At 36.3% G+C, this 26,677-nt stretch overlaps 1 protein-coding gene across 1 annotated transcript in view; it reads left to right on the forward strand.

The window, feature by feature from the left end:
• LOC143686924 (uncharacterized) overlaps positions 1 to 26,677 on the forward strand; it is a 103,664-nt gene that overhangs the window by 26,006 nt on the left and 50,981 nt on the right. Inside the window, exons 4-6 of the mRNA XM_077163375.1 lie at positions 953 to 1,022; positions 11,216 to 11,320; positions 21,648 to 21,792. Of these exons, the coding sequence (XP_077019490.1) occupies positions 953 to 1,022; positions 11,216 to 11,320; positions 21,648 to 21,661 (189 nt within the window). The 3' untranslated portion in view covers positions 21,662 to 21,792. The remainder of the gene's footprint in view (positions 1 to 952; positions 1,023 to 11,215; positions 11,321 to 21,647; positions 21,793 to 26,677) is intronic.

A 26,677-nucleotide genomic window follows, 5' to 3' on the forward strand; every position in this document is an offset into this window, starting at 1 on the left:
CCAAGCATTATTCTGCCTTTATGGACCTCACCCACTAACCATGTGATAGGGAAAATAGACAGCAATAAATTAATAAATAAGTAATCACAAATCGGTGTAGTGGATGATTGGTTTCATTTATCCTCTTTCTAAATCTAGCATTTGAACACCCTTTTTATGTTTGGAAAACTCAGCTGGTGAGTGGGTCTTATTGGTAAGTAACCTCCCCAATCAGATGAAACAGCTCAGGACTTGAATCTAGGATGAGACAAGTAAGCAGATTCATTCCAGGAGCAGATGATATCTTGTCAACCCAGCCATCAGTCTCCAGTAGATGTAATATGAATGTCCAGCAGTGAATAGCATCACAGTGTAACTAAGTTGTTTCTGTAGTGGGTCTGGGGCAGAGGTCACCTCGTCATTTAACTTCTAGGGCTTTCCCCATTTTCTGTGTCTGGTTCTCCATTTTAGGCACAATTTTGGAAACAATCCCAAACGCGTTTTTTAATTTATGTTAGCTGGAATCAATTTCTCATTCATTTATATAGCATATAATAAACTGAATTCTGTGATGGAGAATAATGAATGGTGATAACCAAAATTAGGTGGACTTGGAAGACATATCCAGGGTGACAGAATCTAAGCTGGGAGACAAGATGAAGAGAAGGTGACAGATCCATGAAGAGCAAGGTCACTGACAAGGTGAATGATGTGCTGTGTCTTAGGCAGGAAAGCATCAATTTTGTGATATAAGAACTGTCTAAAGTAGATACTACAATGGGAAAGGAGTGAGCAAGAGAGGAACTCCAACTGAAGTTGGGGATTTAAGAAAAGGACAGATTACATGGCTGCTGAAGGACATAATAAAGATATTAAATGTTATTCTGAGTTTAATGGGAAGCTTTTAAAGCGATTTCATTAGGGGAGTAACATAATCCATTTGTCATTTCTGAAAAACCACTTTGTCTTTTAGGTGGAAAATGCAATGGAAGAGCAAGAGAAGAATCAGGGAGACAGGATAAGAGGCTATTCCAATAGTTCAGGTGAGAAACAGTGGCATCCTAAGGGATGGTAGTGATGGAAACTAAAACACAAGAGCAGATTTTCAATATATATTGTAATATTTTCCTTTCAAATATATCAAAGGACTCAATGGTAAGCTGTGGGGAGGAGAAGGATGTGTTAGAAAAAGAGAAATCAAGGGTTAATTTCGAGATATCTCAATGGAGAAGGCAAAAAAGGAGTTAAATATATGGACTTCTAGAAACAACAAGACTGGAAGCATAGAGATTTGGGAGTCATCATCATAGAGATATTATTAAAATCAAGGGAATGGATGAATCATTCATGGAGAGACTGGAGAGAGAGAGAGAGAGAGAGAGAGAGAGAGAGAGAGAATGAATGAGTGAATGAACTAGGCCCAAAGGCCTGAGGAACTACAAATCTAAAATCTGGATGAGAGTAGGCAGTGAAGGAACTGAAACCAAAGAGGCACAGAAAACCAGGAAGAGGTTGTTGTCCTTAAGACGAGAGAAGCATGCTTCCTGAAGGAAGGAGTAACCAGCTGGTTCCAATTCTGCGGAGAAATTGATGAAGATTAAGGAAGAAAGTGTTCATTGAAATTAGAAATAGAGGTAATTGATGAAATTATAAGAGTAGTTCCTATAGAAAATAGGTTCAAATTTTTATTGTAGTGGGATGTAGATCAAATAAACTTTAAATTATTAAAATGAATGGACTAGAACTATAGGTATCAACATGGATAAAACTTGAAAATGGAATGCAAAGTTAAAAAAATTGTTGAAAAAAGACATGTCAAGATATCATTAATATCAGTTCACCAAAGACTAAATGATTTTGCATATTATTTATGAATATACATTCATGTGGTATGCCAGTTTAAAACTGTTGTGCACCCCAGGAAAGCAATGTTCTCTAATCCTGATTCAATATTGTTGGGTGGGATCTTTTTGATTAAGTTGTTTCCATGGAGATGTGGCCCACCAGTTGTGGGTGGGACCTTTTGATTACATGATTTTCATGGAGATGTGTCTCCACCCACTCAAAGTGGATATGGATAAAATACGTTACAGTAAAGCAATAAAAATAGTTCTGAGTTGAGTTAATTAGAAACTGCTATACATTGTTTGAAGGTTTTATATTGGTCATTGTTGGGAAATCCTTAAAGGACTTACTAGAGTCCTTTAAGAGGGAACCATTTTGCAAAAAGCTTCAGAGCTAACACAGATAAGAGACCTTTGAAGATACAGAAAGAAGATACCCCGGGGAAGCCATTTGAAATGAGGAGCCAGGAGAGAAAGCTAGCAGAAGTTGCCACGTGCCTTTCCAACTGACAGAGAAACCCCAAAGGCCATTGGCCCTTTCTTGAGTCAAGGTATCTTTCTCTGGATACCTAAGTTAGGACATTGTTAAGGCCTTAGAGCTGTAAACTTGTGACTTAATAAATTTCCTTTATAAAAGCCAACCCATTTCTAGTATATTGCATTTATGACAGCATGAGTAGTCCAAAAACATGTGGTAAAGTTTTAAAAACATGCATGAAAAGGACACACCCCAACTTCAATAACAATTACACCTGGGCAGTGAGACAGAGGCTATGACATAGAAATGGAGTTCCTTCAACTATATGGACAGTGTTTCATTTTTTTTTTTTTTTAAAAAAAAAAAAGATCCCATGATATGTCAAAAGTGATCTGAGTGATAGGTAGCACACTTTTCTGAATCTTCCTGTATTTCTGTATGTTTGAATTGTTTTGTTTTTAAAAATTCTGAAGAAGGGTAACAAAGAATGGGATAAATTCTGAAGATAGTGAGAATATTAATTATTCTACTAAATTATTGCCACTCCTTGAACATTCTCCACAGTTTCTACCTCACTTCTTAAACTAATCTTTTCTGAAATTGCATTATCCACCCACTCACCCACATCTCTGCCTGACAAAATCCTACACTTCCTTCAAAGCGAAACATCACCTTCTGTATCAAGCTTTCCCTAATCTCTCAAAAAAAATGCAATATTTTACGTGCTCAAAACACTTCTATCTGACCCAGACTGAATGCCACTTATAAAATATATTTTTATATATTTTACTTTTACAACAACAATTATTCTTCTCCCTAAGCTAGAATGTGGGAGATAAGACCTTAAACATCCAAAGTACCCAGTAAGTTATTATTAACTGAAACCTTTGTTATATTATACTGTTTTACTTCACTATTTCAGTTTTTTTCAGGAAATATCTTCTCTCTTTTTTTTTTAAATACATGTCATCTGTGGATATAAACTTATAAAAGTAAACTTCAATATGGTAGTGCAAAATAAGAATGCATTTGTTTTGTGAATTAATTCCAGAAACAAGTAGGCACTAGCATTAATGCTTTACAAAATTGGAATCACTCAATCTCCGAACAATCATTTTATATAAGTTCTTCTCTTGTTCCATTTTAAAAGTAAGGTAAACTGTACTCAATGAAGGCAAGTGATTAATGAGTCCCCACAAAAGTTAGTGTTTGGTTTCCCTAGAGCCCTTACTCTCAACTGCAAACTCAACACACACAAATCCAGCCATATACCTCTAGGTCTCTTTAAAGGTAGATTAGAATTTATTTAAGAAAAGAAAACCTGTTTCAATAACTGAGCAAATGACTGTTCTTTTCACTAAAGGAGGAGATTAAAATTACTTTACAACTGTTTTAGTGCTTTGATATCCTTTTGTATTTCTCTCCTGCCTGTCATTCATTTCATCCTCAAAAGTTATTGTTTATTTACATATAATGTATATTAATGATTTTGCAACAATGATCAATATAAAACCTTCAAACAACATATAGCAGTTTCTAATTAACTCAGCACAGAACTCTTTTTATTGCTTTATTGTAACATATTTTATCCATTTTTGCTATATAATGTAGTTTACCTTTTTGGACTGTTCTGCATATTCATAGGCTAATATATTTTTGTTAATAAATAGTCTTTATCTTGAAAAAGATAAAAAAAAGACCTCACCCTTTCTTTTCCATAAAATCAAAGTACTTTTCCATAACTATAATTTACACATTTTCTCCTTGATTTTGGATAGTTGACTTTAAAAGCCTTTTGATGTAGCAGTGGGGTATTAAATACCACGGTATCATCTCCTCCCTAAACCCTTCATTTAGGCTGAAACTGCCCCTCTGGACTCAAAACTTCTGTTACCCTTACCTACAGCTGAGAGAGTGAGGCAGTCCACTCTCTGACTTTAAAACCTCTGCTTTATTTTAGTGCCTCGAAAAACACCTGTCAAGTACAGATATTGTAAAGATTAAGTAAAATGCCATATATGAAAATCTTGGTGCAGTATTGGGCACGCAGTTCCTCAGTTAAAAGCAGTGGTTAATTTATTATTATTGTTGCCTTGTAAATATAATTTAATGGCTTTATCTTCAAATCTGATATTTTTTCATTTTATAAGCACAGACATATTTTATATTTTCCTAGATAATAATTGTTTGCCTACCCTCATTTTTTAGTCCTTCAAGATTATCCTAATAATGTCGTTTTCATAGGTTGGATTTCTGTTTTAAAATGTACCATCTAGTATATTTTCTTCTTATAAATATTTCAGTATCACTAGTGGAATTGGAACTTAATTAGTCATTGCCTTAAGTAATTCTATGCCTTAATATTGAGAAATAAACCATCACACCCTGAAAGCAATTCTTACTAATCAGGCATTCAGGCCAAGCTCAGTTCCTACTGAGAATTATGTTATCATCTAAGTTACTAATATATTCCATAATGTAGACAAGGTCTTGAACATGAGGACTGTATATATTGTAGTGTAAGGATTAAATCAATGACATATGTGAAATGCTTAAAATCATGACTGGAACATAATAAGTGCTCATTAAATGTCAGCACTTTGTCATGGTATCAGTGCATCTGTCTGAGGAAGCGGCAGGTGAACTCACTACCTCCATCCACCAATACCCTCACAACTTCGGGTGAAAACTAGATACTACTCTTTCTTTGAGCTTCAGTGATAACCAAAGATACTTTCAGAGCAAGAGGAAGCAGAAGAGAGACAAATCACAGAAAGACAAAAAAAAGAACTAATTCTCAAAACGCATGAGATGTCAGCTGTGGATCCCCAAAGCAATTTGAGAGGTATTTGGCCTTGGTAGCAAAGTATTTACATGGCGGGTACCTGCCCTGTCAGAGAAAATACTTGGTAGCTGTTGCCTTTTTCTAGCCCCAGAAAGTATTCTCCTTGATAAGACATAGTAAACTTTCTGCTTAATTCTTGTCTTTGGCATGATTTTGATCTCTCCTAAATTCACTTAAGAACTGCATTTTATGTCAGAAATGTGTCTCTTTGCTCCCTAGCAAGAAGAGTATTGGAAAAATCTTTAATTTCTGCCTGCAGATGTGCTAACCCTTCGTTTCTAATATCCTTTCCTATCACTATTATTAAATATCACTAACATGCTTTGTTTAACAGTCGCTGTTTTACTGTGTTGGACATTTCACCCTTCCCCTTTGTGCTGTTGAAAAAGGCAGTCAAATACCAGCGCTGGCAGCCCCCACAAAATTAGTGTAGAGCTCCACAGAGGTCAGAGGCATGGCCTCTCCCCACAGCTGTAGCCTCTGCTGCTCAGACCCCAGGCTGCAATATCTTTTTTTTGGTTGCCTATGTCTTCACTCTTCAATTGACATCCAGCTTTCTTATTACCTCCCTACCTCTGTCTTTTTGCAATACACACACACATTTACATATATACCCCCATTCTTGATGTTGTATTTGAAAGAGTTGTTTAAATACCTAAATTTTCCAAAATTTTTTTTCTCATTGTCATCTAACCTAGCTGGAGTTCTTGTTCCAAGATTCCCCAATCATATTTTAGTTGTACAGACTCAGATGTAAATCTCTTGCTTTTATATTCATCATTATTTTCCCTTACTTTTTAAACCACTTTACCCTGACTCAGCAGAAAAAAAAGACATTTATGAGTAGCTTTCTTTTATTCAATTTTTCCACTTTGATTTCTTAAGCATATGTTTATCATTAATGGCATTGGTACCTGGGAATATCTATTTTAATATCTAAAACTTTTGGCCTCTGTTTCTTGAGAGTTTTCTTTATGTTTTAATTTGTCCTGCTTTTCTGAACTCTTACATTAGAAAGAGAAACATGTTTTTCATTCTTTCTTTTCTCATAGAAATTTGCTTATCTTGGATATACCTATGTGAAATGTATACACTTTTGAGAAATTCATTTTACCTATTATCAATGTGCAAAAAATAATGTGGCACCTCTTTCTCTTCTACTTCACAATGTCAATTTTTTGAATTAGCATGCAATTTCTATGGCCCACTTCCCTTATATCTTATAATATTTATGACTGTTATGACTGTTACCACATATTTAAATATATATCTTTTGACTGAATGCAGTCAAGCAAGTCTGATCCTAAGTAGGTAATATTTTAATTATATTCAAATACTTCTTTTATCAAGCAATTTTACATGTGGTAGTCACTATGCAAAATGCTTTACAATGAACATCTTGTATCCCCTGTAACATATATTACTAGTGCTCGTTAATAGATGGTTTCCTCCTCTTCATGGACACACATAGAAGACTATATTTCCCAGCTCCCTTGCACGAAGGCAGGGCCAGAAGACTTGCTGTGGCCAATAGACTCAAGCATTCATGAGAAGTTCTATTATCCATGCTTGCTTCTGCTCCAGCTTAGCCTAGCTTGCCCTGTGATGGCACGGTACAGAGTGTCCCACCAATTTAAAATGTACATTTAGCATAAGCACAGAGTTGACCTTTACTGCATTATGCCATTGAAACTTGGAAGTTAATTTATTCATACAACATAATTTCGCATATTTTGACTAATACAACTCCCCATGATCATACTAAGTACTATTTTTAGTCCTATATCATAGATGAAGAAACTGAGGCTTAGGAAGTCAAAATCACTCTCTGAGCCTCAGTTTGCTTATTTCTGAAATGGGACCCACACTATAGTATTGAGACAAGATAGTGAATGTAATTAACTTAGATTACTGCTTTGCACATGGGCAGCACTTTACTGCCAGTGTTGGCATTTTTACTCTTATTATTTTTACTCTTATTTTTACTCTTATTTACTCAAACTTAAGTTTGAGACTACTGTAATACTTAGAATTAAAATATTTCACCTTATTTTTTATTTTTAAGTTTATTGAAACTGAAAATGCCCCCTACAAGACCTCTACTTTTAAGTTTTCATTACTATTTACTTTTAACCAATCACATGCTATATTTTTTGCAAAGTTTCCACATCATATAAAAAAGATATATAATCTTTTTATAGGATACAAAACAAGATGCCAACTTTTTCTCCCTACTCCATGGCTTTACTCCCCTGTTTCTTTTTCCACCCAGTAAGATGAGACTTGGGGTGTCAATACCTCTTCTTTCTCCCCATTTCCAATGCCACACAAGCTCTTGTAGTCTCTTACTTCTGTCCCTCCCCTCCCTCTAGATCCTTGAACACACTGAAATGATTTAGCACTTTTCATTGCAGTCCTCATTAGGTTTGCTTCGCATCATGCCTCTTCTACTTTCATATCCCTCATTTTAGCCTCATTAATGTTTCTTCCCCTCTTTGTCTTCTGTTCTCCTAGGGCCTCTGTCATGATTCATTTGTCATTTGGTTGGAATCCTTGCTCAAGTATTTTCTTTGGACAGGCTGTCTGAGCCTTTTATTCTCTGAGTCCCTGCTTATTGACTCATATTTCCTGACAAGTGAGTTATATCTCATCTGCATGTTTCATATATTGCAAGCCTTTCCTTTCAGTAGGCAGCAGAAGTTTTTACAGTCTTCTTTTAGCTTCCAACATTAAAGATAAGAAATCCAATGTTTGTTTGGTATTTTTTCTTTGTATGTAATTTTTGTCTTCTGTTTGGAATTTTTTCTCTTTATTTAATGAATCAAATGAATTTTATTTAATGAATCAGAAACTTCACCAGGCTATGTCTAAATATGTCATTTAACATCAATCCTGCCTGGGACCAGTGAACCCTTTCAATCAACAGCCTAAAATCATTCTTCAAATTATGGAAAATTTCTTTTGTCACTTCTTTAATTGTTATAATCCCCCGCATATTCATTATTCTCCTTCTAAATTTCCATTATCCAGCAGTTTCCCAAGTCTCTAATCTTTTCCTTTATGACTTCAATGTCTTTTTGCTCTGAAATTTTAGCCATTTCTTCTATTTTATCTTCCAGGCCATTATATTGGTTTTCAGTAGTAATCATTCTATACTTCAAGATAACTTTTAAGGTATTATTATGCAAATTTTCACATGTATACATAAGTTAAGGGAGTAGCATAATTATACCTCAATACAGATCCATAACCCAGCCTCAGCAACTACCAGAACATGACAATATTGCTTCATCTGCATACCCCCTACAACCTCTAAACCCAATAGTGTATTTTACAGCAAATTGCGGACATCATATCTCTTCAACCATAAATATATCAGGTCCTTTAAAGTCATCTTATGTCTTCACACATCTAATTATGTTTTGTTAAAGTTTCTGTTGTCTCCTTCATGATTCCTATTTCACCATGGGTCAACGTTTTGGCTGCTCTCTCTTCTTACTTTGTGTTTGGGAATCTGGAGCTCTAATGTATGTTGCTCATTTTTCCCCTTTAGATACTCATGGTTCTAGCCATTTTTAAGTAAAGCTTTATATGGTAGGCATTGAGTAACATTCAGTATTTTTCTTCCCTGCAGGCTAGGGAGACAAAAATAACAAAAGTTTATTATTTGCTTCTCTCCTTTTTCCTCTCCATTTACCTTCCATTCTCTGCCTCTGTATACTGGCAATCTGAGAACTGGTAAAGCTGCCATTCTCATGTAAAGGCAACTTTATATGAAAAAGAAAGAAGCCTCTTGTTTGCTCTACCTGCAGATGTGAATCTGGCATCTGCTAACCTCAGGGTGGGATTAAGTTAAAGGCATCAGTTCATCTCTTCTGTAAAAAAGAGACTAAGGAGTTTAGCAGGTCCTCTTTCCACAAACTTTCCTGTAGATAGTGCTGTCCTTTCTGTCAGGGGTCAGTGGGTCTAAGCAGGATAGCTTTTCCAGGAACCACAGAATCTTGACTTGTGCCTCAGAGATCTCTACTGTCCTTTCCAAGCTTTAGTCAGTCTCATGGGAGAGGTAAGCCCTAAGCCCCAGTACCATTTCTTTTCTCCTTTTCTGAAAATTAGAAAGACCACCACTCTCATACAATTGCCAGGCTCCACCTGCCCACTGGCCCTGGTAACTGTGCCAGTGGATAGATTATAATTCAAAGTAGAGGTAGAAAAGGATGTTATAAATGGGCCACCATCTCTCCAGAACCCCTCTGCTTGTTTTGTTTTTTTTATTATTTATATAGTTTTCTTTTCCAAACTGCATGTAACTCTTCAGCAGTTTGAAATGTATCTAATTTCTTATTCCTAAGAATCTGGGCTAAGGCAAGCATGTCAATTTGACTCATAACAACTTAAGCAATTATACAGAAGACTCAATGAGGTTAATATGACCTCCGTTTCTAAGAAATCTCATGATATCTAAAGAATGTTTTTCCTGATCACTTGATTATGGGCTTTACAGGAAGATGACTTAGTCCAATCCTAGGAAGACTTGAGTATTTGAAAACTACAGTATCATAGACTGAAGCAGCTTTAGTACCTGAAAGGACATTAGAGATCTTTTAATCACACACACATGCAAATTCTACCTCCTCTAGAATAAAGGTATCCTATGATTTTTCTCAAGGCGACTTGTCTAAAGTTCCTAAAGGCTACCAGTATACGTTTTACACTATACAACATGAAAATGTTATGTTCCCTAAGTGCAAAGTTGTCCAAGTTGGTGGTCTCTTATACTTGGTTAAAAATAACATGACAAAAAAGCACCACATATGCACCCAAAAGGAATACATCAAAATTAGGTTTGGCAAAAAGTATAACACATAAGGGAGTTAAATCGTTCTATAAGAAAACAATATTCTGTAAAACTATTGTGGGCATTTTTTACAAGCGTATAGAAAAAGGAGTAGGATGGCACTATCTACTTGCTAATGTTTGAAACTGTGGTACCTAAACGAGCCATAGAGAATCTATGTCTATTCACTTGAATTGCTAAAATGCAGTATCTCAGAGGATTTATATTTAGAATTAGACTGACCTTTATACCAATCAGACCATAATACATAAGGAGAAGCTTCACTGAACTCTAGAACAAATTATTTTTTGGCTTTGCCAAATAAATTAAGTACATATTGTATTTAAATAATGCAAGTAAATGCCTAGAGTGCCCAATAAATTTTTAAAAGAGAAATTTTTTCCTAGACAAAATGCATACATTTAAGTAAACTGGAATGCACAGGGAGGACTGTCCCTTGAGTTGGGAAGACACAGAAGGTTCTTTTGGAAATAGAGTGATGCCTGGAGACATCTGTGTATGTGCATGATGGCATCTAACATCACCATTATGCTGTCATATCTGCTTCATCAGCGAGCAAGAAGTCTCATAATTTTGAATGAAATTGATATGAATTATTCCTAGGGTTCTCTATCAAAACTATGATACAATATATTTCCTAAATTACAAGTCATCTCTTCAATGCCTCTTTCATTATACAATGCGGTATACCTTGCAGGTACTTTCAGCAAACTGAACTGATAAGTATAAAGTAGAGTTTTGAAAATTTTAATACTATATTAGTTAATACTAATAGTAGGGTATACACTATTAGCTATTATTTTTAAAGTAAGAAAACTGTTTTATATCAAATATGGGCATTTCTAATTTTTGTTAAGCAAATATGGGTACAATTTAATAAGAAATAATAATAAAAATAAGACAGGCTCTCTTTGACTCTTAAGGACCCTTCAATATTAAAGAAATATTGTAATCAGATGATATATATCTATCATTGAGATAATTTAGTATAACTAGCATAAAAGATTGATAGTCTGTCCTAAAGCCATTTGAAATTCATCTGAAAAAGAAAAAGAAAAAAAAAAAACAAAAAAACAAATTCCTATGTGACTTTCCTACAAACATTATGGAGCACAAGGTTATTTTATCCCATAAGCTGTTAAAATTGTACTAGTCTTAAAAATCCATAGCCAACCTGTAAGATAGTTAATTATTTCTCACTCATCTGGGAAAAGGAGGAAGAAGGGAGCTAAGACAGAATCCAATGATTAGTTGTCAAACTGTTGCCTCAACTGCCTATAAAAAGAAGAACACGAAGAACAAAAGATTATGGCTGCAAGGTAGGTTCTTTTCATTATGGCATCAAGGGTCATTATATGAGCCAACTGGAAAATCTAACCAAGATACCCAATTAAAAATAAAAACTTGAGCAGGGTACATGAACAGAAATTTAACATCAAAGAAATCCAAACGGCAAATAAACATAATTAAACATACTTAAACTCATTTGTAAATAAAGAAATGCAAGTGAAGATCAGTAAAATATAAATATGGAGAGCAGTAATGCAGAGGCATCTACTATTCCCCAGTGCTCAGGGCAAATGACTAATTCTGCATAATGGGTGTTGAACAAAAGTGATCGGTTACTCCTCCATGTTGAAGTGTTTAAAAAGTCTCCCAGCTCTTTCTGCCCCTGTAGCAGTGACCTGGAAGTCACATGTTCTAAATGACAGGTTAGCAAGACACAAGTTGTCTGAATTCTTTTTTAAAACATTTTATTTATTATTTTTATTTTATATGGGCAGGGACTGGGAAATGAACCCGGGTCTGAATTCTTGAGTTATTTACTTGAAAGGTAGCTACTGGACCTACAAAAGACTTTGTAAAATCAAAAACAAACTTTTATGTTTATCATGGAAGTTTATAGTTTGTTAATTACTAGCATAGAAAATAGTTTAACCTGACAAATAAAACACTTTTGCAACAAAAGTGTGATACTGTTGTAATAAAAAACAAAAATATGTGACATCAACTTAGTTGTAGGTGGCAAGCAGTGAGAAAGTTATTTCCAGAGAATAGAACAATATAGAGTCATATTGTATAATAGTAAATCATCTGATGAAATTGAAGACATGATAACTTGAACAAATAATATATGCATAATGAACGTGTAAGTCAAAGCAAAGTCACTAAAATATAAAACCTTAATAATGCATGTTAGATACTAATTGACCACAACTAGTAAGATATAAGAATCAATGAGCTCAGGAAAGTGTCAATTCACAAGAAAAAAATTAAAGATAATTTGAGGCCTCAGAAATTTGGAAAAGATATTTCTTCTATACTCTAAATAATTGAAAATGAAATTAAAGATGACTTTAATGGCACAATTACCTTAGTCCTGCACGAAACTAGAAAGGAAGGCAGTGCCCCGTAACTCTGCCTTGATGGGTCTTTGCCATTCCTCAAGAGCAGCAGCAAATGAACAAATCATAGGGATTAATGTCAATCAAGAATGTGACTGTAGATTTTAGGAAGTCGTGGCAGTTCCTTTGGGCCCAAAGGACTTGGTCAGAGATATGATGATGTCATTTCAGTGAGTAACTGGCAGATTAAACCATATGATTAAACCAGTTGGAGCAAGAAGAGTTTAAAGCAACAGAAAAAGAATTTCCAAGCCAGAACTACCCAGAACAAGTCTGAGGAGTCAATGATTTGACGATAGAGAGATGCCAGGGAAGGCAAGTCTGTCATTCAACCTGTTAATTAATGAAATTTTGATGTGTTCATCAACAGCAAAATGCTGATGGAGAGAGATACTGTATTAGAAAAAAAATAAATTCGCACATTTATTCTTGATATGGAAACTCTTCCTTGAAGAAAAATGCCCTATAGATATGCCTCCTATAAAAAAGCGTATGAAATGTAATTCGGAATCAATATTAGTAAAGAGAAGACTTTCAAAAAAGTCCTAATGAGGTTACTTGATCTGGGAAATCAACACCTAATTCCAAATATGAGAAAATGCATGTTGGAACAAACCCTTATAAATAGAATTATAGTGGGCATTCTGATTATTGTTACTGTCTCTAAGCACCAAATCCACCCTTCTTTGCTATTATTTGGGATTTTGGAGCTAGGAATCTACAAACTGTATTTGCCATTTGGCTGTCTGTTAGGTTGTCCTAAAAGGGGACGCTCAAAGGTGTTAATAGGGGGAGAGAAGTAGAGAAAGGATTTGCTTCTTTCTTCATGCAACTATTACTGGCAGCATTGACCCAACAAAGTCTCCTCACCCTACCATGATGACAGTCTCTGATTTCTTTCAGCTATTTTGGAAGCAGCCTCACTGTACCCTCTTAATGGTTATCAGCAGAATCCAGACAGTGCCCCTCTTCAGAGACTGAGCCTGAGCCCCATGACTTACCTCATCCAAGCTCATGAAGTATTAGGAGCAGACAATTAGTGTCCCTTTCTCAGGGCTTAGAGTCTCAGTGCTATGGGATCACTCCTCTGAGCTTCCAGGTTCTGATAATGCCAGCCCCTTTTCTTTGGACCTTCTACCCTATAGGTAATAGTTAATCCTGCAGTCATAATCTTTGTGTTTGTTCCCTCATGTGCTGGTTTGAAAAGATTATGTATACCAGAAAAGCCATGTTTGAATCTGATTCAATCTGGAGGCATTGAATGTGGGGGCAGTCATTTCTTTTAATTCTGATTCAATAGTGTTTGTTGGAAACTTATGATTAGATTATTTCCAGGGAGATGTGGCATGCCCATTTGTGGGTGTGATATTTTGATTTTAGATGGAAAAGTGACTCCACTTATTCCAGGTGGGCCTTGATTAGTTTACTGGAATTCTTTAAAGGGGAAAACAATTTAGAGAGAGGAAGAGAGCCAGAAGTGACAGAAGCCTCAGAGCCTACAAAGAGAGAGCTGATAAACACTTCAGAGCACAGCTGTCCCAGATGTAGACACAGAGAACAGAGACACAGATGTTTGGAGATGCTTGGAGCTCAGCAGACATCATGAGATGTAAAGCAAGCCAGAATCTGGAGAGAGCCAAGGGAAGCCAAGAGATGAAAGCCAGCCCCAGAGAAGCAAAGTGAGAAATTCCCACAGGAACAGAGGCTGAAAGCAACAGAGTCCAGGAGCAAGGGACCAGCAGATGATAGCCCTGTGACTTCCCAGCTGATAGAAGTGTTCCTAACACATTGGCCTCCTTGAGTGACGGTAACCTCCTGTTGCTGCCTTAATTTGGACACGTTCTTGTATACTGCATTCTGGCAGCTTTCAAACTAGAACATCTTACTTCTTTTGCTATTTTTAGAATGATAGCAACAATTGTTTAATCAGTTCCATATATTTAACTCTCTCTGTTCAAATTATTAGTATGGTTTCTGTTTTCTTGTCTGGACTCTGAATGATATAGTAAGCTGTACCAAGAAGGGTCCTAGGAAACAGGCCCTCAAAATAAGAATCTAAAAAGGTTTCATTTTATTGTTGACCTTGAAAATAAAACTGAGCTCCTTGCCAATGGCAATGGATGCTAGTAATCCATGATTTACAGTGATATCGCAATTAATTAAATGACCATCTGTGATTGGTTGTGAAGTTCTACCGAAACAAGTGCCTTAGGATACTTAGTGGTGACTACATGTTACCCTTATGTAATGATTATAAAAACACACACACACATAACACTGGTGAGAGAGGGATACTTCTTATTGCTCTGTTACCAAAAAGAAGAAAAAAAAAAAAAGACAAGCTTTAGGCTTTGAAATCTTAGATCAGAGCTTAGAAAATCAGAGTTTCTATAGTGGCCCAAAAAGAATCTCATTTCTTATAGCCTCAAAGCTAGCCTCACTAAAAAACAGACCAAAAGTTTAATTTTTCAGGTTGTATAAATATAACATAAGTTGAATTCACTTTTCTATTATGTGAAAGGTAGGTCATGGATTGAAAAGGGATAGGATTTTGAGAGGTAGAATGAGTATATCTAAAGTTAAAACTGAGATATTTTGAATGCCCTAATGCTGATGTGTCTTCCTTACCAGCAGAAGCAGCCACTTCTGTTGTCTGAAGATAATAAACTTTCCTTGCTTAAGGACCCACGTATACAGTTGTATTGTAAGGGTTTGGCTATTTTCCTCAAGATCAACCCTAACCAAGACCTATCATTAGGCTCACATTGCAGCATTCTCTAAGAGGAAAATACAAAGTAACCATTGAAGATATAGCTTCTACTTCTAAAAAGTTAGGATACTTTGAAAGTTTATATGGACATAAACCTCAGAAATAAGTATGGGTATGAATTCTAAGGATTTTCAGCCAAATAGGAATGCAAGACTTAAAGGGTCTGCTTTTATGGAACATATCATTTGGTGAACATATCAAAGATGTTGCATTTAATTTGTTACCTCGCTCATCTGGAAATATTTCTAAAGTTTTCTTGTTCTATTGACTGAAACATGAACCCAAGGTAGTCCACAGTCAATCATTCAATTAGTTAAGATATTAAAATGTTTTTCTCATTAAGCAAAGAAATTGATGCAAAGACTCGGGAAGATAGTAAAGTTAGAATGGGGTTATCTTGTGCATCCTGCACTTCCACACCCCTACTCCCATTAAACCCTTCAATAAGACACTGAGAAATATATTAGGATAAATTATTATCCTTGGTGGCCCTTCTCAATAGGCCAGAGGATGATAGAGGGTTAGGCCATCACTGAGATGGTCATCCTGATTTCAAAGGAAATTATGGTTTCCCAGAGTGTAATGGACAATTGACTGTGCTTAATGTCCAGTGAGAAGGAGCTGGTAATTAATTGCAATATGAATGAAGAATGAATTCATAATCTGAATATTTTGACCATGTGTTTTTTTTCGCCAGAAGCTAATAGAGCATGGTGTCTTTAAAAATGAAATATACTGAAAACCAACTAAATATTAATTCATCTATATAACAAAACAAAACTAGATCTGATGGCCCAAAATCATAATTGAGTCACTACAATTGAAGTCACAGCTACTGGTCTAGTCAACAGATGGATGAAAGTTCTCAGATCTGGAGTCCTTGAATAAAGTGGCAGCTAGTTCTTCTTGATGCATGATCCGGAATAACTGTCATCAGTATATATTATAAATCTTTCTCCTAGTCTGGCCCAAGAGATGTACTACCATTTACTTTGATGACTGGTATGTGGAGAAATGGAAATGCCTAGACTTTCAAACATAGGCTCCAAATTAATGTTTACTCTGGAGATCCAAGATGCCCTAATATTTTACAAGTCAAATGGGGCATATAATGGTCATTTGATAAATGGTGTTTTCATTCTATATTACAATGTTTTAATAAAGGTGTTTGAATCTGTATCACAATAAACTTAGTGGATCCAAGGACCTATGTGCCGGTTATATCCCCCATATCTGGGTACATAATTTAAATGGACTTATTCAGCAGCCAGCAGAATCTCCACATTGGCCCTCTACCTCATAGAATAAAAGCTGTTATGAAAAGCAGGCCCAAATGGACGCTCCTAAAAATTCCTCTCCCTACCAGAATATTATAGAATATTACACATACCTGGGGGAATTACAGAGTTTAGAACCTCCAGCAGAAAGCAGATGGATCTTGGCAAATGACTAAGACTAACATTAATTTATTCAGGTGATATCACCAATTATAGCTGCTGTTCTAGAAACAGTATCTTTATTGGAGGAACTTATCAAAGACCCTGGTACCTGGCATGCAGCTATTGTATTGCAATTGTTTTTTTTCTTCTCAACCATTTCTGAGGAAAATGAAAAGCAACTTGTTTTTACCTAACAGGGTCAAAGGCTGCTTTATAATCAAATCAACTCTCCTGTTCTCTATGAAACTCTAATCTGCCCAGGTCTGGATCATAGTGAAATCCCATACAATACCACATTGCTTCAACATTGATGTCATTAAGAAAATTGGACCTGATGAATAGGAAGCAGGAAGGACTTTAAATGATCTCCTAAGCCACACATAGTTATAAGGTGGGAGAGTTAAAGCCTATGAAATTTCAGGGATCAGTACTTCACTTCACTGGTGTTTCTAGAGATCTAGTGATTGGTACATTTCCTGCAAAGTGAAAAACAAATTGCTACATCTTCACCTTATACTATTAAAAGAGAGGCAAAATAATTGTATTCTCTTTGTATTCTTGAAACCGTAGCTCATTTTGGAGTGTGCTATTCTTACCAATTACAGAGCAACACAAAAGGCTAAGAGTCTTGAGTGGAACCCAAAGCAAAAGTAGAGTTTGCAGTTGGCCTGCGTTTTAATCCAAGCCAGTCTGCCACTTGAGCCTTTTAACACAGCATTTCTAACAATACTTATACTGTCTAAGAAAAATGGGAATGTTGTATAGAGCTCTGGCAGACCCCATGAAAGAAATGCAGTACAGGCCCATAGGGGTTGGGAGTAAAAACATGACTCTCTTATGTACAAAGTCATTCTTTTGAAAACCATTTCCTTTTTCACTAGGTCCTGTTGAATTGCCCTCCATGAGACGTCAAGTGATAATTTTCTCTGAGATAACTGTGTGTTTTCTGATATTCCAAACCATCAGATGTGGCATGTATTACAGCAATCCAGCATCAAATAGAAATCATGTGTAAGGCCTCAGGCTCAAGCCAGTCCAGAAAGCAGAAATAAATTGCATGAAAGGTGGCTGATATTTTTATGACAACTGTTCCTTCTCTATTTTCTTTGCATCCTCACACTACACCTATGTCTTCATGGAAAGTTCCCATGAACAACTGACAGAGAAGGAAAATCCAGAGATTTTCACATCTTATAAAATCAGATTTTTATAAATGGTTCTGTACTATATGCTACAACCAACAGGAAGTAGAATTTTTTTTTTTGCATGGGCAGGCACCAGAAATTGAACTCGGGTCTCTGGCATGGCAGGTCAGGTGAGAACTCTGCCTGCTGAGCCACTGTAGCCCACCCAGGAAGTAGATTTTTGCAGCCTCACAGTCCCACTCAGGAGTGTCCTTGAAAATCAGTGATAAAGGGAAATTCTACCAGGGAGAAGGATTTTGAATTATACATGATTATCTACTTTGGTTTGTGGGATGGCCAGAAGTATAGACTTATCCTGATACATTGGCAATGGCTAATAGGTTGACTGGATTGTCAAGGATTTGGAAAGAACAGGTTGGAAGACTCGTGAGGTGAACATCTGGAGAAAAGATGTGTGGATGAATCTTTGTAATGGGCACAGAGTGTGAAAATCTATTTGTCCCATATGAATGTTCTTCAGAGGGCATCTACTAGAGAGGGGGCCTCCAATAATCAGGTAGAAAACATGACATGTTCTATTGCTGGCAGCTTGTCTCTTTCCTACGTGCTAATGGTTCCTCATTTTAAAAAGTAGCCATGGTGGCTGCTCTATATGGGCCAAAAAATGGACTTACCTTCATCTAGACAAGACTCTGTCAACATCGAAGACCATAAATTCATTGGAGGTAGAGAAAGGAATGACCCGAATACTTGGGACAAGTTATTTTCATTAGATTCATTAGAATCATAATGCTGAAGCTAAGATTTCTTGTCAGGAACTTTCAGTAGGAGTCACTATAAGGAGGCCAGAAGGCAAGAGGATAGAAAAGGGACTTTGGTTCCAGCCTTGGTACTTCATCCCCAAAGCAATAGTTGGTTCTCAGTCTCTAGTTTCTTTTGGCATATCCAGAACCAGTCTGATCACAGCCACTCACAGCATCAGCATCAGCCACAGTAAGCCTTCCTCAGATATCTGAGCCCTACCTTTAATGGCCCCCTCCTTTGATCTGCCAGCAGCAGCCAGACAATGAATGACCCCTCTGGAAGTCTGTGTCCCTGCTATATAGGTCTCTCCTTTGTGTTTCTAACTTACCATATCCCTAACCTCTTCCCACTGTTCTCCAGCCTAGAGAAACACTGCTTCCTGATATTATTGACTCTGTGTTGTATCAGTGTCCCTCTTCAGTTTTTCAGTCCTCCCATGCAATTAATCAGTTCCCTATGTTAAGTTCCTTCTTTAGAAATACTTAGTGTTGTTTTTGTTTTCTTGACTAGACCCTTACAACACAATGAACAAGTCCATAATTAGAACCTTATTCAGCATCAGAAGATTGGAAGTTTGAAAATCTCTCTTGACATTAATGCACATGAAAGAGACTTTGAAAATAAGGTGGTTTTGTTACAACAGAGGGAGCTCAGGTAATCGAAAAACTCTAAGACTGTAAAAAAAATATGGGAAATCCTTCATCTGAAAGTCAACCTTTACTGATTATCAGAGAACATAAAGATACAGAATGGAGAAACTTGACAAATGTTGAGAAAAGTATTGAAAATCTCCCACTTGGAATCACAGCTCAAAAAACATGACCAAACAAATATGGGGGAGAAATCCTATGAATGCAATGCAGGTATGAAACCTTCCAGAAATTAGTCTACAATGTACCTATACAAACAGACAGTCATAATGAGTATAATGATTGTGATAAAACCTTCCATTGTGAGCCCATACATCATTTTATATAAAAACACACAACCAAGAAAGAAATTGGATACAAGTACTGAACATGGAAATGCCTTCAGCATGAAATCCCATATTGATATTTATCAGAATACTTATGCCAGAAACACCTTTAGACCCATGAGACAGGTGGTCCTTTCTTAGGCACCACAATTTGAAAGACCCATTTTTGTACCTCTTCTACCCATATCCCTCCAAGGTATACTGAGGACCTAAGGAAAGGTTCACCAAAAGCCTGGGACCATCCCAGAACACTGGTCCTGATACTCCAAACCTTATAATTTCCTGTCCAAAAGGCCCTGAGGACGTCTAGGAGCTACACGAGCCATTCCTCAGACCTGTTCTCCAGAAAGCAGAGACCACCAGCAGCATGTAGACTCCTAGGCCTGAACGGTGGCTAAGAGGTAATTGGAGGAAAGAGCTTGGCTGTGTGTGCTGCAGTGACACAGGCGCTTCCATAAAGCATATCACAGGGTGGCATGAAACTGGATGTAGGAAGGCAGGAGGGTTGTCAGCAGACCAAGGGAATTCAGTTGCACCAGGAAGAATTCCTGTAGATTCAACAACCAAAAGGCAAGCACTAATTGAGGAAAAGAGAATTAAGAGACAAGGGAACTTATGAGAAGTCTGTTTTCCACCTTCTTCCATGTTGATGGAAGCCTTTCTTGAGATACCTAGAAAACAAGCTTCAGACATCCAAAATGACTGGAAGGACATCAACCTAAGTTGTTAGTGATCATTAATTACGTCTGCTTGTAGAATGAAGGCTATAGGTTAAGGTAAAGAGGGAAGGGAGAGCACCGTACGTAATGACCATATGCTGATGATGTAGATAATAATACTACTAGGAAAAAAAAAAAGAGACAAGGGAACATTTTAAAGGTGTGGAAGTATTTAATAGTAAGTCAAAATGTATGATATAACAAAGAACTTATACTCAGAGGCGATCTCATCAACTAAAATATTATGGGGAAAATAAAGCTTTTCTCCCAGATATAAGAAGTCAGTTTCAGATATGATACCAGCTTTTTTATAGACAATAGCACAACATATTTTAAAAGGTATAGTCACTGTTTAAAAATTAGTTGACTAATTTTAACAATCAGAAAACACACATTAAGCCCATATACAAATAACTGCTCTAGTAAGAAGAGTTTATGTAACTGAAAATGTAGAGCTACTTGATTAGCATTTTAATACAACACAACTGTGACTGTGAAATTAATATAATAAATTACATGGTAACTAGAATACATATACTAAGATCGTCAACATTAATACCACTAGTATGGTATAATATATACTGGAAATGAAATAATATTTTAGCAGCTTAAAATATCATTGGACAAACCTTTTATCCTATTATTTCTTAGCAAATATAAATAGCTCTGACATTAGTAACTAAATCATCCCTTCAATGAAAAGCTATTATTGTAAAGTTGAAAAAAGGAGACTTTGAGTAAAAAAACACTCAGTTACAGATACCAACAGATTGAAAAGCTTCAGGGCTAAGATTAGATTAAAGGTATTGTCCAGGAATGAATATTTTTATTTTAGGTATTTCTGGGCACATTTTACTGAAACCTGGTTTAAGGACAGGAAGTTAAAACATAACTGAATACCCAATAGACCTTAGAAGGGATTCGAGATTTACCTCCCAGAGGTGCATATTACCTTTCAAAAGGGGATGAGACCTGGGGTCATGGAAACATTCCAGGCATAGTTAGGATGCTGTTTATCCTACCACGCCCCCCACCGTAGACATTTATTTACATTCTAGAGAATAAAAATCCTTCTTTTTCTAGGATAATTTGCTTACTTTAGGGAGCAAAATCTTTTCATCTGAGGAGAGAAGGTGCAGCTGTCCCTTTCGTATGTAAACTCTCGATGCATATGTTTTGCATTCCTCATGTATAGTGCGGATGTGGGTACATGGAAGGTGACATCTATCCAGCTCTCATCACCTCACCCAAGGGGGAGCCATTGCAGTTATTGCTGTAAGTAATAATTTATATGCTCCTGCTCCAAAGACCTTGTATCTACTTTCATAGTAGTTCGAATAAATATAGATATTAAAAACTTAACATCTAACTTACTCTTCCTGTTCTAGATACTCTCAAATGACCCACTGTTAAATTGAGAGAGAATGACCTTTGAGCACAAGAAAGGAAAGAAATAAATCAGATGTAAGAGCTACATCCTGAAAGAACTACAGAGGAGGTTACCAGCACACGGAAATGAAAGTAATCTGAAAGGTAAGAAGGCTTTTGAGATTATGAAAGAGTTTTATACTGCCTTAAAAAGCTTGTGGCTCCACAACCTTCCAAGAGAAAAAAATAGGCTATGCAAGCTATGTAGTTCACAAGGAGGGTAAAACCCTAACACCCACTTCAAATGTCCCCAAGAAAGATGGAAAGTAAAAACTTTACCAAGAATGGAACCAAGGAGTCACAGAATCAAGAGCAAATCTCAGAGCCCAAGCTATAAGGTAAGGGATTTTCATAAAACCCATCCCATAGAATTTCAGAACTGTTTTAGACCAGTGGTAATTCTATACTTAGAAGAGAACTAGAGACCATTATTAATCACAAAACAGTCATGCATTCCCCTATCTTTGCCAGCCCGTATTAGTAAGAAGGGGCTATGTTATGAGTTTTAGCTGGAAGACTAAGCAGAAGCAATGGGTGTCACTTTGGGGCAGCAGCATTTAAAAGTTAGTTCTGTCTTCCCTGCATTTGACACCTGAAAAACAGGCAGTTGTTCTACAAGATCCAAGCAGCCAGGATCTCACAATTTAAATAAATAATTACCTTGTAGAACTCCTTGACTCATGCATGAGTGAAAAATAAATACAGGTATTAAACTTGACATTTGGAGATTTTTGTTATCACAGCATTGCCTAGCCCAGTAGTTCTCATTCAGATACAACATTCTGTACCCTGACACCCCAGGAAACATTTGGCAATTTCTGGAGATATTTTTGATTGTCACAACAGGGAGGAGGATTCTACTGGCTTCTAGTAGATAGAAGCCAGATATTTTGCTACAATGCATAGAGCATCCCCCCTACACACACACACACAAAAAGAATTATGTGGCCCAAAATGTCAACAGTGTTACTGTTGAGGAACTGTGGCCAAGCCTTACCTGACACATGTAACACTAAGTGATCCATGACATACTGTGAATCTCCCTGCTTCTATTCCTGCTTAGAGTCTATTCTTCTCACTGTCACCACACTGATCTTTTAAAAAACATATAAAGCAAATCACACCAGTCCTTTGTTCAAAACCTTCAAAGGCTTCAATCACACTTCAAAATCCTACTCTTTACCTTCTCCCACTACCACTTACCCATCCACCATCATCGCTGCCCCTCTAGTCAGTCCTCAGGGGCCTCATGCTGTCTTTCTAACCTGCCAGACACATTCCTGCCTTGGAGCTGGAAGACATCCCCTTTTCCTAATCTGTTTATCCCCCAAACAGCCAAAGAATGTGCTCCAATGTCTCCTCCTCCTTCCTTGCTCACCCTATCTGAAAGCTATTCCTTCCCCCAGTTATTTATTCTTTATCCGTCATGCTTTATTTTCCTTCGTAGTCCTTATAGTTACATGAAATTTTGCTGTCTATCTGTTTATAATTTCCCTCATTAGAATTAACTCCACAAAGAAGGGATTTAATTTTTTCACCACATATCCCTAGGTCCTGAATTGTGCCTTGGTAATAGTAAGTGCTCAATAATTTTTTATTGAACAAACAATTAAATGAATGGCTACAAATGCATTGAGAGATACCTGAAACTATGCTAACATGTTAACATCAGTTACTCATGGGTTGTAGTATTGGGAATTTCACTCTCATATTTACATTTTTGGGTCAAGTACTGTGGCTTTGACTACCTGCTCTAGACCGTGACCTGAATGCTGTCACAGTCAAGGAGAGGTGTGGGATTGTAGGGAAGAGGTGGCCCAAGACACCACCTGCTGGGAAGATGGGGAAAATGAAGACTGGCAAACTGCTATTCTACCCAGCTTCCAACAGACTCTGAAAAGGGCTATACTGCACCCAGCTAGGCCCTGGCATTGGTTTGGCTGGGAATTACTGACAAACCAAGTGCTAAAGGAAAACTTCAACATAAACCCAAGCAAAAACAAAATGTTAGATGAGCAAGGGGAACCAACTTTCAAAATAACCTTATTAAGACAATCAAATGCCAAGAAACCAACAAAAAAAATCACAAACCATATAAAGAAACAAGAAAACCAGAGACACAAAACTTGGGACAACTAATCAAAGATGTTCAGATGAATCTCCAAAATATCTTTAATGAATTGGCTAAAGAGATAAAGAATATCAAGAACACACTAGAAGAGCATAAAGAAGAATTTGGAAGAATAATAGAAAATAATAGATTTTACAGAGATGAAAGACACTGTAGATCAAAATAAAAATATACTAGACATGCACAACAGCAGATGTGAGGAAGCAGAAGAAAGAATAAGCAAACTAGAGGACAGAGCAACTGAATTTGAAAGTGCAAAAAAACAGATGGTGAAAAAGATGGAAAAATTTAAATTGGATTTCAAGGAAATAATGGCCAACATAGAGCACACAAATAAAAGAATCAATGGTGTCCCTAAAGGAGAAAAGAAGAGGAAAGGGCTAGGAAGATTATTTGAGGAGATAATTGGGGAAAACTTCCCTTGTAAAAACCCTTATAAAAGACATAAATATGCAAATCAGAGAAGTCCAATGAACTCCAAATAGAATAAATACAAATAGACCTACTCCATGACAAGTACTAATCAGACTATCAAATGCTGTAGGGAGAGAGTCTTGAGAGCAACAAGAGAAAACTGATTCCTACCACATACAAAGAAATCCACATAAGACCAAATGCTGACTACTAGTCAGATACTATGGAGGTGAAAAGACAGTGGTATGATATATTTAAGATTCTGAAAAAGAAAAATTGCCAGTCAAGAATTCTTTATGCAGCAAAACTGTCGTTCAAAGTGAGAGAGTTTAAAATTTTCACAGATAAACAGATGCTGAACCTATCTGTTAAAGCAAGAGACCTGCCCTGCAAGAAATACTAAATGGAGTTCTGTCAACTGAAAAAAAAGAAGACAGACAGAAGAGAAAGACTTGGAGGAGAGTACAGAAATTATGATTATCAGTGAGGGTAGCTAAAAGGATGAAAAGACAGAAAAATACTAGATCTGGAAAAATCCAAGTGACAAAATTGATGAAGTAAGGACAGCTTTTACAGTAATAACATTGAATCTTAATGGATCAGACTTCCTTATAAAAAGACAGATTGGCAGAATGATTCATCTATGTGCTGGTTGTAATAGACTTACTTTAGACACAAATAGGTTGAAAGTGAATGGATGGAAAAAGATATTCCACATAAGCAATAACCAAAAAGAAAAGTGGGAGTAGCTATACTAATATCAGATAAAATAGACTTCAAATGCAAAGATGTTATAAGAGACAAGGAAGGACATTATGTATTTATAAAATGGATAATCCATCAAGAAGAAATAACAATCATAAATGTTTATGACCCAATCAAGGTGTTCCAAAGTACATGAGGCAAACACGGAAGGGAGCAGTAGACATTTCTACATTAACAGTGGGAGAATTGAACATACTACTCTCTTCAATAGTTAGAACAACTAGACAGAGGATCAACAAGGAAACAGTGAATGCAAACAATATGATAAATGAATTAGACCTAACAGACACATATAGATCATTGCATCACAAAATAGCAGGATATACATTCTTCTCAACTGTTCATGGAACATTCTCCAGGATGGATCATATGCTGGGGCACAAAACAGCTCTTAATAATTTGAAAAGGACTGAAATTATTCAAAGCACAATCTGCAATCAAAATGGAATGAAGCTGGAAATCAATAAGCACTGCAGAAGCAGAACTTTCACAAACATATGGAGGTTAAACAATTTTTTAAAAATATTTGTATTGTAAACCTTAACAAGAAAACACACAAACATTCTTGACATACAAACATTCTATACATGGTGTACAATCAGTGTTTCACAATATCATTACATAGTTGTGTATTCATCACCATGGTCATTTTTTGAATGTTTGCATCTCTCTAGTAAAAGAAACAAAAAAGAGGTAGAAGAAAAGAAATGACGAAGATTAAAGCAGAAATGCATGACTTGGAGAACAAAAACAATAGAGAGAATCAATAAAAACAAAAGTTGGTTCTTTGAAAAGGTCAACAAGATTCATAAACCCTTAGCTACACTGACAAAATCAGAAAGAGAGAAGATGCAGATAAAATCAGAAATGAGGGAAGATTATTATCACAAAACCCAAACAAGATCTTAGGAGGATACTGCATATAATTGTACACCAAAAAACTAGACAACTTAAATGAAATGGCCAATTTCTTAGAAACACATGAACATCCTGTACTGACACGAGAAGAAATAGAAGACCTCAGCAAATCAAACACAAGTAAAGAGAGTCAATCAGTCATTTAAAAACTCCCTACAAAGAAAAACCCAGGGCCAGATAGCTTCACAGAGGACTGTTATAGAAAATTCTAAGAAGAATTAACACCATTTCTGCTCAAACTCTTCCAAATAACCAAAGAAAAAGATCACTACCTAATTCATTCTATGATGTGATAGCACTCTAGTACCAAAACCTAATAAAGATACTACAAGAAAGGAAAACTAAGGCCAATCTCCCTAATGAACACAGACACGAACATTCTCAATGAGACACTTGTAAATTGAATCTAATGGCACATAGAAAGAAATATACACCATGACCAAGTGGGGTTTATTCCAGGCATGCAAGGGTGGTTCAACACAAGAAAATCAGTTAATGCAATACAATACATTAATGAAGCAAAAGGGAGATATCATATAATTATCTCGATATAAGCTGAAAAGGCACTTGAAAAATTCAGCAACTTTTCTTGATAAAAAAACTTCAAAAGTTAGGAATTGAAGGATCTTCCTTAATATGACAAAAGGCAAATATGAAATACCCACAGCTAACATTGTACTCAATGAGGAGAGACTGAAAGCATTCCTTCTTAGATCAGGAATGAGGCAAAATGTCCACTGTCACCCCTGTTATTTAAAATTG

The sequence above is a fragment of the Tamandua tetradactyla genome, chromosome 1 (assembly GCF_023851605.1).
Source record: "Tamandua tetradactyla isolate mTamTet1 chromosome 1, mTamTet1.pri, whole genome shotgun sequence".
Classification (NCBI taxonomy): Eukaryota; Metazoa; Chordata; class Mammalia; order Pilosa; family Myrmecophagidae; genus Tamandua; species Tamandua tetradactyla.